This window comes from Diospyros lotus, chromosome 5 (assembly GCF_014633365.1).
Source record: "Diospyros lotus cultivar Yz01 chromosome 5, ASM1463336v1, whole genome shotgun sequence".
Classification (NCBI taxonomy): domain Eukaryota; kingdom Viridiplantae; phylum Streptophyta; class Magnoliopsida; order Ericales; family Ebenaceae; genus Diospyros; species Diospyros lotus.
This window is the reverse complement of record NC_068342.1, coordinates 18,050,298-18,067,548: the sequence shown is the minus strand read 5'-3', so window position 1 is coordinate 18,067,548 and position 17,251 is coordinate 18,050,298. Positions and strand designations below refer to the sequence as shown.

Sequence of the window (17,251 nt, the reverse complement as noted above, 5' to 3'; positions counted from 1 at the left end):
GAGTCAATGACCTAATTGACGACGATGAATAAACATACGGTAGGGCTTCTTTTTCTCTTAGTTTCGGTTAGGATGGATTAGGGCTCGAACACTAGAAAAATCAAAGATACAAAGTCACTGATGAATAGGAACTCACCTCACCTTTGTCGACGTTTGACGACAAAGGAAAAGATGATGCTGTGACGGAAGGAATCGATGGCGACGGTTGGAAGCAACGACGATGCTAGGGTTTCGGTTTCCCCTTCTCTCTCTAGTACAATGGATTGGAATGGTCAGAATGGATGCGTGCATAAGCCCCCTGTTCTCCACGTGATATTCTTCTCTTTGTAAACTCAATTTTTTTTTGCGTAAAACGATATCATTTTATCATATACAAAACGATGTCATTTTGATTAGCGATCGATTCGATTAACAGAGCCAATAAAACCGAACCGATACCCACCTTAATTGAATTGATAACTAATTCTAAAATAATCGAACCGAACCAGTCTGTTCGATTTGATTAGTTCCATCTAACTGAATCGCTGCACACCTTACTTGAGCCATAACTTTCATCATTAAGGTTTCATTTGACTTGAGGGTGTGTTGAGTTCAGTTTATGGTAAAATATAGTAAATAAGACACTTGATAAATTTCATTAGCTCAACTCAATTTTAAATATTTTGATGTATTAAGCACGATAAATTAAATTTAAATATTTTATCAATTAATTATAATCAAAATTCAACTTAATTCTCCACTGAAATGGTCGTGTCCGTCCCGGCGGATCTGTTGTTAACGTTATGCGTCGGATCTTCCAAGCGAAGATGGAAAAAAACAGACAAGAGCATTCGCATTGTCTCACTGAAATCTCAATGTTTTCTCAAGAACAGCTGGACGGGTATTTTATTGCTGTTATGATAGTTTTTTGTTTTGGTTTTGTTGTTTCTTTTGCGTTCTCTGAATTTGGTAATTTTCTCTTTGCCATGTTTTGATGGCGAACGGCGTTTTATAGGTTATTTTAATGTTGACTGTAGAAACTTCGCTTCTTCTGGCATTTTCTTTGATTCTGTTTCTAATCTTGGGTTTTCTTTACCATTTGGTTAATTTATGCGAGATTAAGAATCTTGAAAATCCTCTTTGAAGTATGGACATGGGTTTTCCCTTTGGGAATTTAGGATTTAAGAGTGTCATTTTCAGTTCCAAATTGTTTTACTTTCTTCATAATTGGACACCATTTAGATTTTTCATATTTTGTGATATGATTATGATGTTATATTAATTAATTTATTAAGCAGCCCATGTTGCAATAATTTTATTTATGGTGGGGTTGGTTTAATTGAAAGTTGTGTTTGAGCTCCCACAAGAATCGAACCAGCGCACATGAGCAATGCTGTCAATTTGCAAAAGGAATAAGCAATTTGAGATGTGCCTATGAATGGAATAAGGTGCAGTGGATGTTTGCCCGTTAACTGTTTGATAATATGTTAAGAAAACAAAAGGTCCTTAGCTATTCTTTACTATGAAACTCAAACTTGGTTATCTGGTTACAGAGTTACAAGTTAGAATGACAATTAAACTAGAATATAAGTGGTCGCTGCTCTTAGATCAATAAAGATTTGGGAAACTAAGTAGAAATTACAGCATGTAAAAGGACTTTAACATTCAAGTGTTGTATGATTGAAGGAAAAAGTGTGATAATTCATCTAACTATGTAGGACTTACAAAAAAAGTCCAAGTTCTTTTAAATTAGGTATTTGATTGAAAGTGTCCTACCTTTGTGGTGTTCTTGCATCCTTGCTTTTGGTAGCTATGGTTTAGGCAAAAAGATTCACTATTTTGACCTTATACAGCTAAAACTTTTGTCTTCGATTGTTACCATGTTGTACTTTCACATCAAAGTCCAGCATTTGCTGTCTAAATCTGCATACAAGAGTTAGAATATATGTTTAGTGAGTTTGGTACTGAATCCAACTATGTGGGACACCTAAGAAAAACCCAAAGTTATCTTGTAATTTAGTTATAGAGAGGGGAGATTCCTTATCCTTCCTATAATTTCTATCCTTGCCTTTGGGAGCCAGATTTTAGGCAAAAAGGTTCACTACTTTCGGGTAATACAGCTAGAATGTCTATCTTTGATGACAACTATGTTGTTTCTTTTGAGTCAATGTTTGCTAATAATGATGGTCTATGTTTGGTAGACACGAATATAAGAAAAAGCTTGCCATGTACTCTTTTGATTTCTGGTCATAGAGGCCAAGTCATAGTTCAAGGTAATCCTCAAGCAACCTAATTATATTATGCTCCCCATTACCTTTTACTTGATCTCTTTGGAATTTTATATGCTTGAATTTGGCATTCTCATATTGAGCTGGAATATTTCCAAGTTGGGTGGACACTTAGAAACGTAATATTGGGAAGAGGCTTATGGAAGTATTTTAATGTAAGTGGAGAGAATTGTTCCTTATGTTTGTGTTGGATTATTTGTTGTGGGGATACTTGTATTTGAAGAATTCTGGATACTCGCTCTAGAGATTTTAACAGCATGAATGTCATAGGTCTGGAAACAGTAAATTTTACTTAGGAAGGTGCAAGAAGGTTCTGGGAACATGTGATTGTAATCCTCAGGTGTCAATTTCTCCCTTGCAAGATGCTTTTCCTGGAACATGTTTGCTGCAAGGTTGATGTTATTGATAAAACATATAAAGGACACCGGAATGCAGAGAGTATGGTCAACATTGCTGATCACAGGCATCGTGTTTCAACCTCTTCTGCATCCAAATTATTTATTTTACAGAGCCCAGGTCAGGATAACGCAAAAAGAGGTCTGGATGAGCCAGATATTCTTGAAGTAGTGATATGTAGAAAGCACATGAGTTATGAAATACTACGGGCCCTGCAGCTTGGAATCAGGTTATCTCCTACACTTTCAACATATAGAGTGAGTTATAAGAACAATATGATATGGCATGCAGCAAACTCTGCCAAGTTCATAAGAGTGCAAATAAATAAGTCAAATGATCCCTTTTGTTTTAAGCTTTTAATTTTCTTATCTCTTCCAGGAATGGATTGATTACAAGAAAATGTTGATCTTTGAAAGTCACTGAATTTAACTATTTATTTTGACTTCTGAATTATGGATAAACTATCATTCTTTAATTTATTATAGTATTTTTTATTATAGGGATCTTTCTGGGCGGTACATGGAACTGCCAAAGAAGGAGCTTTTACCACTTGACTTTAAATCAACTCAAAGTACCTGGATTCAATATTCTAAACAGAATACTAAAGGTCTTGCTCCAGGTGCAGTTTCTGACTTCCAGTGGAAAGACTACTGTCCTGCAGTCTTCAGGTTTTTCAATCCAACTACAATTTGTGTTAAATATTTTCTTTTTTAAGTTTGTTTTCATCATTTAGTTTTTTTTTTGTGGGTTTGATGCATCCTTGTTCAATTTGTTTTGTCAATTATGATTGATTTAGGTAGAAGCAGGAAAATAATCTGTGAACAAAATGCAATGCTGTTATAAGTTGTATTTTAGAATTAGGTTTATTGAAGTGGGTTCTGTCTCAGCCTGAGGGCTCTGTCACGGTAGCCAGCTGTTAAGTAGAGATAACAGTATAATGGGGCTATTAGAATGTAAATAAATCGTTGAGCTTAGCTGGGGAGAATGTCCCAGCATGCTGGATCGCGTGAAGCGCACCCCAGCGCATGCGATAACCACTTGTAAGTGCACGTGGCCACTTGTTCGTGCACTTGGGCGAGACCCAATGGCTTTTGGCGCCCAAACAAGCTTGATCAGTATATATAACTGATCAAGAGCACCTTAATGGGTATGTTGAATGAAATCAGGAAATCAGTTTCCTTCTCAATTCATTTTCCTCCTAAATTTCTCTCTTCTTTTCTCTCCAAATCCTCTCAAGTCTTCTCTCTCTCTCTCTCTCTCGCTATTGTCGATTTCGCTTGTCAGATCAGGAATTTGACAAATTGGTATCAGAGCAAGCTTCAGGTCAGATTGTTCGAAGACGATCGGATTAATGGCGGATGGTACTAGGATGCGTTAGATGGAGATGCAAGTTCAATAGGTAACAACGATAGCATCCGAGATGCAAGGAAGAGTCGAAATAGTGGAAGAAAGGATAGGATTGGCGGTGGATAGGAAGCTGGAGGCTCTGGTCGATCGACTTAGGGGGGATATGCGCCTGCAAATCCGAGAGGAATTGCAGGAAGTTCAAGATCAAGGGAATTTGTTGCGGGACCAGCTGCAACAATTTATGATGATGTTCGCAAATCAACCATAGGTAAGGATCTCCCTTGATTTTCCACCTAGAGAACGGACGGAACCAATCCTACAAGGAATTGGTATTCCACATCGACACGCGGGAATTGTCGAATCTGAAGAAGAGCCAACGATAGGTGATGAGCCAGTAGTGGAAAGGAGGCGTGGATTTCTAGTACCTAAACTTGAACTTCCAACCTTCGAAGGTACCAAACCGTGATGGTGGTTAAGAAGGTGTGAGAAGTTGTTCGAGATCCACCAAGTACCAGAGAATCAGAGGGTGGCCTTGGCAGTAGCATATCTTCATGACGAAGGAGATGTGTGGTTCCAAGGATGGTCTAGGGTAAGAGCGAACTATAATTGGGATGACTTCACCAAAGGCTTCAACGAAAGATTCAGGGAACGGGGTCGGCTGGATATAGTGCAAGAATTTAATCATTTAAGGCAGGAAGGTTCAGTGATGGACTATCAAGAGAAGTTTGAAGAACTCAAGTTCTTGATGCTCAATCGGAACCCTGGTCTCACTGAAGATTATTTTGTATCAAGCTTCATAGGAGGACTTAATGAGGAGCTACGTTTAGCCGTACAAGTACTTAGACCTAGGATGGTTTCTGAGGTAGCGAAAGGGGCTTACCTATAGGAAATGACGTTTGATGCGTTGTTGAGGAAACAAAAGGGACAGATTAGAGGAGTCCAAGGGGGAATGCTATATCAAGGTGGAAGACCGCCAGGAAGAGAGGCAATGAGGATGGGTCCTAATGTTAGGTATTCCGCATTATCGGCACCTCCTCTAAATACGTTGAGTAGAGACAAGCTGCTAGAGCAAAGGAGGATAGTAGGACTGTGTTTTAGGTGTGGAGAAAAGTACACACCAGGGCATCAATGTAGGAAACAACTATTGTTGTTGGACGGAGAAGAGGAAGGGGATGAAATAGAAGAGTTGGCAGTAATGGAAGAAGAAGAGGGCGGAGGCAGTGGAGCTATATCATTGCACACTATTAAAGGAGTGGCTGACAACAAAGTTATTAAGGTAGAAGGAAAGGTACACGATAATTCTCTCATGGTGTTAATCGATAGTGGGAGTACCCATAGTTTCATTGATGAAACGACGGCTAAAAGGATGGGGTGGCCAACAGGGAGAACACAACCATTATCAGTCACGGTAGCCAATGGAGATAAAGTTCTTAGCAAATCAGCTTGCATGGGGTTCTGCTGGGAGATGCAAGAGGAAGAATTCCAAGCTGATCTCAGACTACTCAGATTGGGGGGCTGCTATATTGTGTTGGGGGTGGATTGGATGCGGGAAGTGAGTCCCATTAGTTTTGATTTTAATAACATGGAAGTAACGTTGGATAAAAAGGGGAAGAGAGTGGTTCTGCAAGGCCACATGGAGTTAGGAACATGCAAGCTGATGAAGGGCAAGAAATTACAACAAATGTTCAGAAAGAAGTGGGCATAGGTGGCTCATCTATTTTCCATTGAGGCCGACGATCAACGAGGGGAACAATTCTAGACAGTAAGCTCAAGGTTTACGCAACAGGTACACGAACTGACCCTTTTAGATTCATTGCTGAATGAATATCAAGATCTCTTCGTAGAACCTAAGACCTTACCTCCTAAACGTTCTTTGGACCATACTATACCTCTCATACCCCAAGTCGAACCTGTCAACATCCGTTCTTACCAGTATCCACCAAAACTCAAATTAGAAATTGAGAAAATGGTCAGGGAAATGTTAGATCAATCCATTGTCCGCCCAAGCCACAACCCTTTTGCTTCCCTTGTCTTATTAGTAAAAAAGAAAGATGGTACTTGGCGTTTTTGTGTTGATTATAGACAGCTTAACTCCATCACTATTAAGGACAAATTTTCCATTCCCATCATTGATGACCTACTTGATGAACTCAAACATACAACCATATTTACCTAATTAGACTTAAGGGCTAGATACCACCAAATTAGAGTCCATCCTGATGACACCTTCAAGACAGTCTTCCGAACTCATCATGGGCATTTTGAGTTTATCGTAATGCCATTTGGCCTCACAAATGCCCCAGCTACATTCCAAGCTCTTATGAACCAAATTTTTGAACCCCGCCTCAGAAAATTTATGCTGGTTTTCTTTGATGACATACTAGTCTATAGCCCTTCTTTTGACTAACACCTTACCCACCTTAGGGCTACATTTGAGATCTTGCGATTCAATCAGCTATGTATCAAGTGGTCGAAATGTGCCTTTGCACAACCCCAAGTCAAGTATCTCGGACACATTATCTCAGGAGCAGGTGTGGGAACTGATCCGAAGAAGATTGAAGCGGTTATGGCTTGGCCCAAACCTACAAACATACGGGCCTTAAGGGGGTTCTTGGGGCTTACTGGTTACTATCGGAAATTTGTGAAAAACTATGGCTCCATAAGTAAACCTTTGACTAAAATGTTAAAGAAAAATGGATTCCAATGGAGCACTAAGGCAGAAGAGGCCTTTGAGCAGTTAAAAGCAGCCTTAGGCAGCATGCTACATTAGGGCTTCCTGATTTTGATAAGCCCTTTATGTTAGAAATAGATGCAAGCAACATCGGCATAGGGGCGGTATCGACTCAAGATGGAAGACCCTTGGCCTTTCTCAGCCAAACTTTAGCCCCAAGACATCAAGGCCTTAGCATCTATGAGAAAGAACTGATGGCAGTGCTAATGGCAGTAGAGAGGTGGTTCCACTATTTGGAAAGAGGAAGTTTATAATCAAAACAGATCATGAGAGTTTGAAATACATTCTACAACAGAGGTTGCACAACCAATTACAAAAAAAAGGTATGTCTAAACTCATGGGCTTAGACTATGTGATCCAATACAGGAAAAGAAAAGAAAATGTTGCAGTAGATGCGTTATCCCACTGTCATGAAGAAGGGATGGCTGCAGTTATGTCTACAGTGGTTCTCAATTGGCTCTAGGAAATTACTGACAACTACCACAACGACAGATGGGCTAAAAATCTCCTAGAATAGCTAACGGTGAACGCTACCAACAAACCAGGGTACTCACTTACTAATGGAGTGATAAGATACAAAGGAAAGATTGTGATTAGTGATTGTAAGGAACTGAAGGATAGGATAATTCATGCGTTGCATGGATCCCCCATTGGAGGGCACTCAAGTATCCAAAACACATACCACAAAGTCAGACAGTTATTTTTTTGGCCGCAACTAAAGAAGTATGTATGGGAATATGTCTTGAGTTGTGAGGTTTGTAGACGATGCAAGCATGAAATAGTGGCCCATCCCGGCTTACTTCAACCTCTAGAAGTTCCAGATCGTGCTTGGACTAATGTTACTATGGATTTTATTGAAGGCCTACCAAAATCGGAAGGTAAGGATTGTATCTTGGTAGTGGTAGATAGATTCACAAAATTTAGCCACTTCATCAGCTTAACCCATCCATTCTTAGCTCAAGAAGTGGCTCGAATCTACTTGGATAATGTGGTAAAACTACACGGCGTTCCTAGATCAATTGTCTCTGATCGAGACAAAATATTTACCAGCTTGTTTTGGAAAGAGCTTATGAAAGGCCTTGGAACCAAACTCCTAATGTCTACAGCATACCATCCTGAAACGAATGGCCAAACCAACCGCGTTAACCAATGGTTGGAAGGTTACCTCCGGTGCTTTAGTTTTGTGCAGCCCAAAGGATGGCACAAGTGGTTAGCAATGGCGCAATGGTGGTACAATTCTAGCTTCCACAGCTCACTTAAGATGACTCCATTCGAGGCCTTTTATGGTTACAAACCGGACTTACTTCCTGCCCTAGGAAGTCACACAATAGTAGCTGTAGTCGAAGCCTACCTCCAACAGAGATAAGAAGTATTAAGAATGGTAAAAGCTAAATTGGCCAAGGCACGTAACCGAATGAAACAACAAGCTGATCGGAAGAGGAGCGAACGAGAATTTTCTGTAGGGGATGAAGTCTACTTGAAGCTCAATCCGCAACACTACAAGGCATTGACGAAACAACCCATTTCAAAGTTGAATCCTAAGTTTTATGGCCCTTTCAAAATTCTGGAGAAAATCGAAGCTATGGCCTACAGACTGGAACTACCTATTGAGGCAAGAATACACCCGATCTTTCATGTATCTTTGCTGAAGAAATTAGTGGGCAACCAAAGCTCTACCCTGAACTTACCTCCTATGGTGTGAGACGTACCTCCAGAGGCAGTTCCCATGGCCATTGTGGACAAACGAGTGACACACCCCAATGGCGTTCCTATGATCTAGGTGTTAGTTAAATGGTCTTCCTTTCATCCCGACAACAATACTTGAGAGTACTTACCAGAACTTCTCCAGCAATTTCCCAATGTGGCAAGCTTGCTACATATTTCTTGCGGACAAGAAACATTTTAAGGGGCTGGGATTGTCACGGTAGCTAGCTGTTAAGTAGACATAACAGTATAATGGGGCTCTTAGAATGTAAATAAATCGTTGAGCTTAGCTGGGGAGAATGTCCCAGCATGCTAGATCGCGTGAAGCGCACCCCAGCGCATGTGATAACCACTTGTAATTGCACATGGCCACTTGTTCGTGCACATGGGCAAGACCCAACGGCTTTTGGCACCCAAACGAGCTTGATCAGTATATATAACTGATCAAGAGCGTCTTAATGGGTATGTTGAATGAAATCAGGAAATCAGTTTCCTTCTCAATTCATTTTCCTTCTAAATTTCTCTCTTCTTTTCCCTCTAAATCCTCTCAAGTCTTCTCTCTCTCTCTCTCTCTCTCTCGCTATTCTCGATTTCACTTATCAGATCAGGAATCTGACAGGCTCTACTGTAATTAGGGGTGGGATATGATTGTAATTAGGAGTGGTAGAGGGCTAATTAGAGCCCCAAGCGCACATGGCCACTTGGGTCATAATGAATTCTCTAGAATGTAAGTCTCCTATAAATAAGAAGATCACTAGAGGATGGGCATCATGTGAGGATTATTCCATTGATCTTTTGCCTCCAATTCTTCCATTCTCTCTCTCTTCCTCTCTAATTCTTGTGTTCTTCTCTCCTGCCAATTCTCTTCTCTTCCTTAATTACAGAAGAGCCTTCTTGTCAGATCTCAGATTTGACATTTGGTATTAGAGCCGGTGATCTGGCTGGAGTGGGCATGGCTGAAGGCACTAGGGCGAAGCAAATGGAATCTTGATTGGATGCCATTGAATTGGGAATGCGATAGAGCCAAGAGTAGGTAGATGATCGTCTGGAGACCTTGGAGATGGGATCTGGCAGACTCAAAAGGAGATTAGCCGGAGTCGATTGGAAAATGCAGCTAACCTGGATTGGGCGGTTAATGGGATAAGGGAGGAATTTGTTGGATTGAGTCAACAGTTGAGTGCCACCTTAAGCATGTTTGCTCGGTAGCCTAATACCAACTTATCGACGAACTTTCCTCCCAGGGCCTCCTCGGTGCCAATCCTGATGACGCTGAGGAATAGGCAGAGGCCTCATGATTTGATGGAGATAGGGGACAGGGTGGAAATAAAGGAGGAGAATTTCAATAGAGGAGTTGGGGGAGCTCACCCCACTCTTATGGGGCCGAGGATGGACATTCCTGCGTTTGAACGGGATTGGCTTAGATGGTGGATTAGGCGGTGTGAGGGGGTGTTCTACCAGTATAGAGTGATCGAAAGGGTGAAGGTGAACATGGCTGCCACATACTTGGATGATGTGGCTGATGCTTGGTTTCAAAATTAGTGTAGAGGCTAGGTAGAATGGAGTTGGTCGGAGTTTGTGAGTGGCCTATGCAGCAGGTTTGGGGAGAAGACTAGGATAGATGTTATTGAGGAGTTCAACATGCTTAAACAGAAGGGAACAATAGAGGAACTCAGATCCTTACTCTCTTTGTCTCACCCCTCTTTGGATGAAGCTTACTTCGTGTCCAACTTCATCAGTGGGTTGGATCATTAGATCCGACCCACTGTGAAGATGCTCTATCCAACATTAGTTGGACAAGCGACAAAGCAAGCCCACCTCCATGAGATGGCCCTGGAAGCTTTTGCTAAGAAGCATAGGTTATCCCCTAAGGGAAACCGGGAGGAGATTTCTTACTGTGGAATGAGTAGGGGAGGTAACTTGCCATGGCAGAGGAGTGGACCAATGGGAAGGAACCAATCAGCCCCACCCCCAGCTAAGGCTTTGACCATGGAACAGAAGAGGCAAATGGGGCTCTGTTTCCGTTGTGGCAAAAAATTTGGTCCGAGACATCAATGTAAAAGGATGTTGTTTAACTATGGAGGGCCAAGGAAAACAAGAAGGAGAGAAAATTGAAGAAGGGGAAGAACTTGAAGGGCAAGAAGGAGGGGAGCTTTCCATGCATACCTTGCGAGGTTGTGCCTCGGGCAAGGTATTGAAGGTTTGAGGAATGGTGGGAAAAAGGAGGTTGGTAGTACTCATCGACAGTGGCAACACCCATAGTTTTTTAGATAAAGAAACAACCACTGCCCTGCAATGTGAATTGCAAGAGACTCCTCCCTTGTTTGTTTTGATTGCTAATGGGAGCAGGATGGTGAGTTAATTCAAATGCAAGGGATTTCAGTGGGTGATGAGTGGAGAAGAGTTTTCAGCTGACTTGAGAATTCTCAGATTGGAAGGGCGCCATATTGTGCTAGGGGTGGACTGGATGAGGATAATGAACCCCCTAGTATTTGACTTCAACACTCTAGAAGTCACCTTTGAGATGGGGGAACAGAAGGTCATTCTTAAGGGCTGTTCGGAAAAAAAGGAGTACAAAGCAATGTCAGGGAAGGAGCTACAAAAGCTGCTGGAGCAAGGGGGAACCTCAATTGGGCAATTACACTCCTTTTATGCCATGGAGACAAAAATGGATTTAAAGGAGGACCAGCACAAAATTAGGCAAGGGAAAGGATGGTAGCCCCTACCCCGAGCCATGGTATTAGTCACCTCACAGGTACACTCCTATGAACCAATTCACAAATTGTTGATGGAATTTGAGGAAGTCTTTGCCAACCCTACAACCCTTCCCCCACACCTATTCCTTGATTATTCCATTCACCTTAAACCCAATAGTGAACCGGTTAACCTAAGAGCCTATCGATACTCCCTTGTTCAAAAAACTGAGATTGAAAAATTAGTAAAGGACATGCTGAACAAATCTCTAATCCAACCAAGCCAAAGTCCATTTGCTTCACCAGTCTTCCTAGTTAAGAAAAAAGATGGATCATGGAGATTTTGTGTGGATTATAGATAACTAAATTCCATGACCATCAAAAACAAATTCTCAATCCCTATTATTGACGACCTTCTGGATGAACTCATTGGAGCCTCCATTTTTTCTAATTTAGACCTTACCTCAAGCTCAAGGTATCATCAGATTAGAATGAACCCAAATGACTGCCCTAAAATAGCTTTCCGAACTCACCAAGGACATTATGAGTTCTTGATTATGCTATTTGGACTAACTAATGCTCCCATAACCTTTCAAGCCTTAATGAATCTGTAGAGAAATAGAATAATGATCTTTGTCACTTAATCCCAATGTACACGATTTGGATCCTCTTATAGAGGATAAGAGAAGCATAAAATGGAAACTATAAACTATACAAACCTGCCATCTACAAGAACTACCATATATGAAAGAGATACATATTTACACTATTAAGAAAGTTTCCTAAGTTCTTATTCTAAAGTAGGAGGGAATCGGCTGATATTGCCATATCTCTTCAGCATCTCTACAGTATCCTTGATTGATATGAAGAATCCACAATACCATGCACACACACACACACAAAACTAATTGTGATGCACAATACTCCCCCTCAAGCTGCTGAATGAATGTCAATCATTCCCAACTTGCTGACTAGAACCTCAAACTATGTGATGGGAAGCCCTTTGGTAAGAACATTTCCCACTTGATGGCTGGATGGCACATAGGGAATATGAAGGAGATCGGAATCCAACTATTCCTTAAGGAAATCACGGTCAATTTCAATATGTTTTGTTCTATCATGCTGGATAGGATTATGGGCAATACTAATAGTCGATTGATTATTACACAAAAGCTCAATAGGTCTTTGCACCAGGACCTTTAAATCCTTTAGGAGAATCTGTAACCATAGCAGCTCAGACACACCAAGGGCCATAGCCCTGAACTCAGCCTCAACACTTGATCTTTCCACAACTCCTTGTTTCTTGCTTCTCTAAGACACCAAATTGCCCCCTAAGAATACACAATACCCGGTTGTGGATCTCTTATCTACTAGAGACCCTCCATAGTCAACATTCGTGTATCCTTGTATCTTCAAATCAGCTCCTGGTGTAAATAGAATCTCCTTACCTATTGTAGCTTTGAGGTAGTTCAAAATTCTCCTCACAGCGTGCATATGTTCCTCAGTGGAACTGTGCATAAACTGACTCACTAGGCTGATAGCAAAGGCTATGTTAGGCCTAGTGTGAGAGAGATAGATCAGCCTACCCACTAAGCGTTGAAACCTCCCTTTATTCACAACCTCTCTAGCAGGATTCTTTTGCAATTTGATGTTAGGGTCCACTGGTATCCTTGCTCCTTTGCCCTCTAGCAAACCTGTTTCAGCAAGTAGGCCAAGAACATACTTACGCTGTGACAAGAAAATCCCGGCCTTTGAGTAAGCTACCTTAATTCCTAAAAAATATTTCAGCACCCCAAGGTCCTTAATCTCAAACTCCTTGGCTAAATTCTTCTTTAGAAGTTCCTGTTCAGCTGCATCATTTCCAATTACTACAATATCATCAACATAAACGAGTAATGCTGTTACCTTCTCTCCCAAATGCTTGATGAAGAGGGTATGATCCCCTCTACTTTGATGATACCCCATAGAAGTCATAACCTTAAAGAACCGGCCAAACCAGGCTCGTGGGGATTGCTTGAGCCCATATAGGGCCTTTTTAAGCCATCCTACTTGCCCTGCTCCTTCCTGTTGAAATCTAGGAGACACCTCCATGAAGACCTCTTCTTCCAAATCCCCATGTAGGAAAGAATTTTTAACATCAAGTTGCTGTAACTTCCACCCATAAGTGGTTGCTAAGGATATAAGCACTCGGATTATAGTCATCTTTACCACTAAGATAAAGGTTTCAAGGTAGTCTATGCCATATGACTGAATATAGCCCTTGGCAACAAGACGTGCTTTATACCTGTTGGTGGAAGAAGATAAAGCTATGGCTGGCTCATGCTAAAGAATAAAACCAAGAGATATCAGATATCTCATCCATATCCTCTTATCTCATATTGATAATAATTTGGTTCAATTTGTAGTTAGTTATCTGTTTAAGTTTGATTATTTAATTTGCTTATGTTGTAATCTAGAGCTATATATTAGGAGTTATCTAAGAGCTGTATATTAGGAGATATTTTAGGAGTTAGAGTTGAAGTTGAATTAGTAATGAGCTAGGAGACTTGTGTATTTATTCTCAAGGAATAATCGGAAATCAATGAGGTAGAATTCATTCAATCTACCTAATTTTATCATGGTATCAGAGCCTTGCTCGTGAGATATCTGATTAACAAAGAGTTCTTCTTATAAAAAAACTCTTATACAATGGTGGAAAAACCTCAAACCAGCGAGGTCTCCGCATCAAGTCCTCCTTCGGCACCCAGTAGCCAAGTTCCAGCAGCAAGAAATATGCAAGCTCTAGTGGCAGCGACAGGCTTTGATGGATCCTCCCTACAAATCACTCTTCATAAGTTGAATGGAACCAACTTTCGCGAGTGGTTCCAATCGGTTATGCTTGTGATAAAAGGCAAAGGCAAGGTTGGATATTTAACTGGTGAAACAATGCGGCCCAGTACAGAATCTGCAGAATATGGATTATGGGAAGCCGAGAATGCCATTGTTATGGCATGGCTTGCGAATTCTATGGAACCAAAGGTTGGACGGACTTATCTATTTTATAAGACTGCTAGTGAAATTTGGAGTGCTGTCCAAGAGATCTACTCAGATTTTGCAAATACTGCCCAGTGTTTCCAAGTTAGCTTCACTATTCGATCTACCAAGCAAGGTAACAATTATGCAATTGAATATTACAATATCTTTACTGAGTTATGGCAAGAGATGGATCTCTTCCATGAGATCACATGGGAATGCTCAATTGATGGGAGGAAATATGATAAAATGGTGGAGAAAGAACGAATATTTGATTTCCTACATGGTCTAAATCCGGATTTAGACGAGGTAAGAGGAAGATTGCTTGGAACCAAGCCTTTTCCCTCTATGAGAGAGGTATTTGCTGAGGTTAGAAGGGAGGAGAGTAGAAAGAAAGTAATGCTGTCCCATCATTCAACCAGTTAAGGAGGATTATTACAAAATTCTGCCTTGAATACAACTTGAGGAAGGATGTCTACTCCAACTAAAGGCGACAACCAACGAGAAAAACAATGGTGTGACTATTATAACAAGCCATACCATACAAAAGAGACTTGCTGGAAGCTGCATGGAAAACCTCCTAATTGGAAACCTAAGAATCAAAGGAAAAGTGGACAATCAACTGCTTACATGATGGAATCTGACAAGGAAACTCCAGCACCGGTTTCTTTAACTCAAGAACAACTGGAAGTCCTTCACCAGTTGTTGACTCAAACCAAGATACCAAAGCCGGTTGAAAGTTCAGACAACAATAACAATTCTATGGTATCTTTGGCCAAGTAAGGTAAAATTAGTCATTCTCTATTCTCAAAAAGATTGTCAACTGGTGTTTGGATCATAGATATTGGAGCTTCAGACCATATGACAGGTGATATTGATACATTATCAGATTATAAGCCATGTAATCAGAATATTACAGTTTTTATGGCTGATGGTACTAGGACTTTTGTTCAAGGAACAGGGACAACACATGTTGCAGGATTAAGCCTAAAATCAGTCCTTTTGGTACCTAATTTAAGGTGTAATCTTCTGTCAGTAAGTCGGATTACAGAAGAAAAGAATTGTTCAGTAATATTTTCTTCCTCTCATTGTGTTTTTTAGGACATATCTTCAGGGAGGAGGATTGGCAAAGTTGAAGAAAAGGATGGTCTATATCGAATATCAAGGCTGGATCACCAAGAAGAATTTAGGTCCTTAGTTCACTCCTCTCTAATTACTGTTTCTGGAAATAACTTGATGCTATGGCATCAAAGATTAGGACACCCTAGTTTAGACTATCTTCGAGTCATGTACCCTTTAGTTTCTATCAATAAAATTCAAGGCTTCTCTTGTGAACATTGCATTCTTGCAAAACAAACTAGAAGTACTCACTCCAAACATACCTATAAACCTTCACAACCATTTCACTTGGTGCATAGTGATATCTGGGGTCCAGCTAGAATTCCTAATCTAACCAATACTCAGTTGTTTATAACCTTCATTGATGATCACACAAGAGTATGTTGGGTATTCCTATTAAAGGAAAAATTTGAAACTTATTTGATATTCAAGAAGTTTCATCAAATGGTCAAGAATGTCTTCCAATCTTCTATTCATCTTCTAAGAACCGACAATTGCTGAGAATATTTCTCAAACCAATTTGATGATTATCTAAACGAGCATGGTATTGTCCACCAAAGTTCTTGCCCATATAACCCCCAACAGAATGGTATAGCCGAGAGAAAGAACCGGCACCTACTTGAGATAGCTCGAGCACTTCTGTTCACTCAATCAGTTCCAAATTCATATTAGGGATAGGCGGTACTTACAGTAGCTTATCTAATCAATTGCCTTCCCTCAAAGCCCCTTCAATTTAAAACATCGTTGAGTGTATTCCTAGAGTCTTTTCCTCACTATACCAGAGCCTTAAATCCACTTCCTCCTAAAGTATTTGGGTGTACCTCTTTCGTACATCACAACCAACTAAACCAGTCCAAACTTGATCCAAAGGCACTTAAGTGTGTCTTTGTTGGCTATTCTCCAACTCAACAGGGATATAAATGTTATCATCCTCCTACCAAAAAATTTTTTGTGTCATGCGATGTTTCCTTCTTGGAAAATAAATCCTTTTTTGCTGACACCAACTTAAACAATGTACCAGCATATTCGTGGACTTCAATCATATCAGTTCCTCTCAACCCATTCATCTCCAGGTCAGTTCCTGATTCCCATCCAAGTTCAGTCCCTGCCATTGAAATTGACCAGCCTAACTATAATCACTGTTCAAGCCCAAAATCCATCTCTCAATTCCAAAATCAGCAAGAAGGGGAGAAAGAGGAAACTGAGATTCAACAAGGTGGTCCAAGCTTGCACAAACCTCCTCTTAAGGTATATTCAAGAAGACCACCAGCACTTCAGCCAACCAATCCTCCAAACCAGGAGGTAAGTCCAAATCAGCAACTTACTGACAGTGTTACTACACAACAGTGTGAAGATGATCTTCCCATTGCCTTAAGAAAGGGAGAAGGACATGTACCAAGCATTCTATCACAAATTTCCTCGGGTATTCTAAACTATCTCCTACTTATAAGGCATTTACCCTCAGCCTTGATAATGTTGTTATCCCAAGGAATATCTATCAAGCACTGCAGGATAGTAGATGGAGAGAAGCAGTTATGGAAGAAATGACAGCCTTGGAAAAAACAGGTACATGGAGAATTGTGGATCTTCCTAAAGGAAAGAAGGCTGTTGGAAGCAAATGGGTGTTCACATTAAAGTATAATTTAGATGGAAGCCTTGAGAGATACAAGGCAAGGCTTGTAGCTCAAGGGTTCACTCAAACCTAAGGCTTGGACTATGAAGAAACTTTTGCCCCTGTGGCAAAACTCAATTCAATCTGAGTATTGTTGTCCTTAGCAGCAAATATGGATTGGAAATTGCATCAATTGGATATTAAAAATGCCTTCTTGAATGGGGAATTGGAGGAAGAAATTTATATGCGTATACCACCCGGATTTGAGACCGATCACACAAGAAGTAAAGTATGCAAGTTAGAGAAATCTTTATATGGGCTAAAGCAATCTCCTCGAGCTTGGTTCAAGAGATTTAGCAACACATTATACAAG

At 40.6% G+C, this 17,251-nt stretch overlaps 1 protein-coding gene across 2 annotated transcripts in view; it reads left to right on the top strand.

Annotated features, from left to right (window-relative positions):
• Positions 1–745: 745 nt before the first annotated feature.
• Positions 746–17,251, top strand: part of LOC127802338 (phosphatidylinositol 4-phosphate 5-kinase 9-like) — a 62,663-nt gene continuing 46,157 nt past the window's right edge. For both annotated transcript variants that reach the window (XM_052338086.1, XM_052338085.1), the window contains exons 1-3: positions 746–880; positions 2,608–2,892; positions 3,164–3,331. In XM_052338086.1, the coding sequence (XP_052194046.1) occupies positions 783–880; positions 2,608–2,892; positions 3,164–3,331 (551 nt within the window). In that variant the 5' untranslated portion in view covers positions 746–782. The remainder of the gene's footprint in view (positions 881–2,607; positions 2,893–3,163; positions 3,332–17,251) is intronic.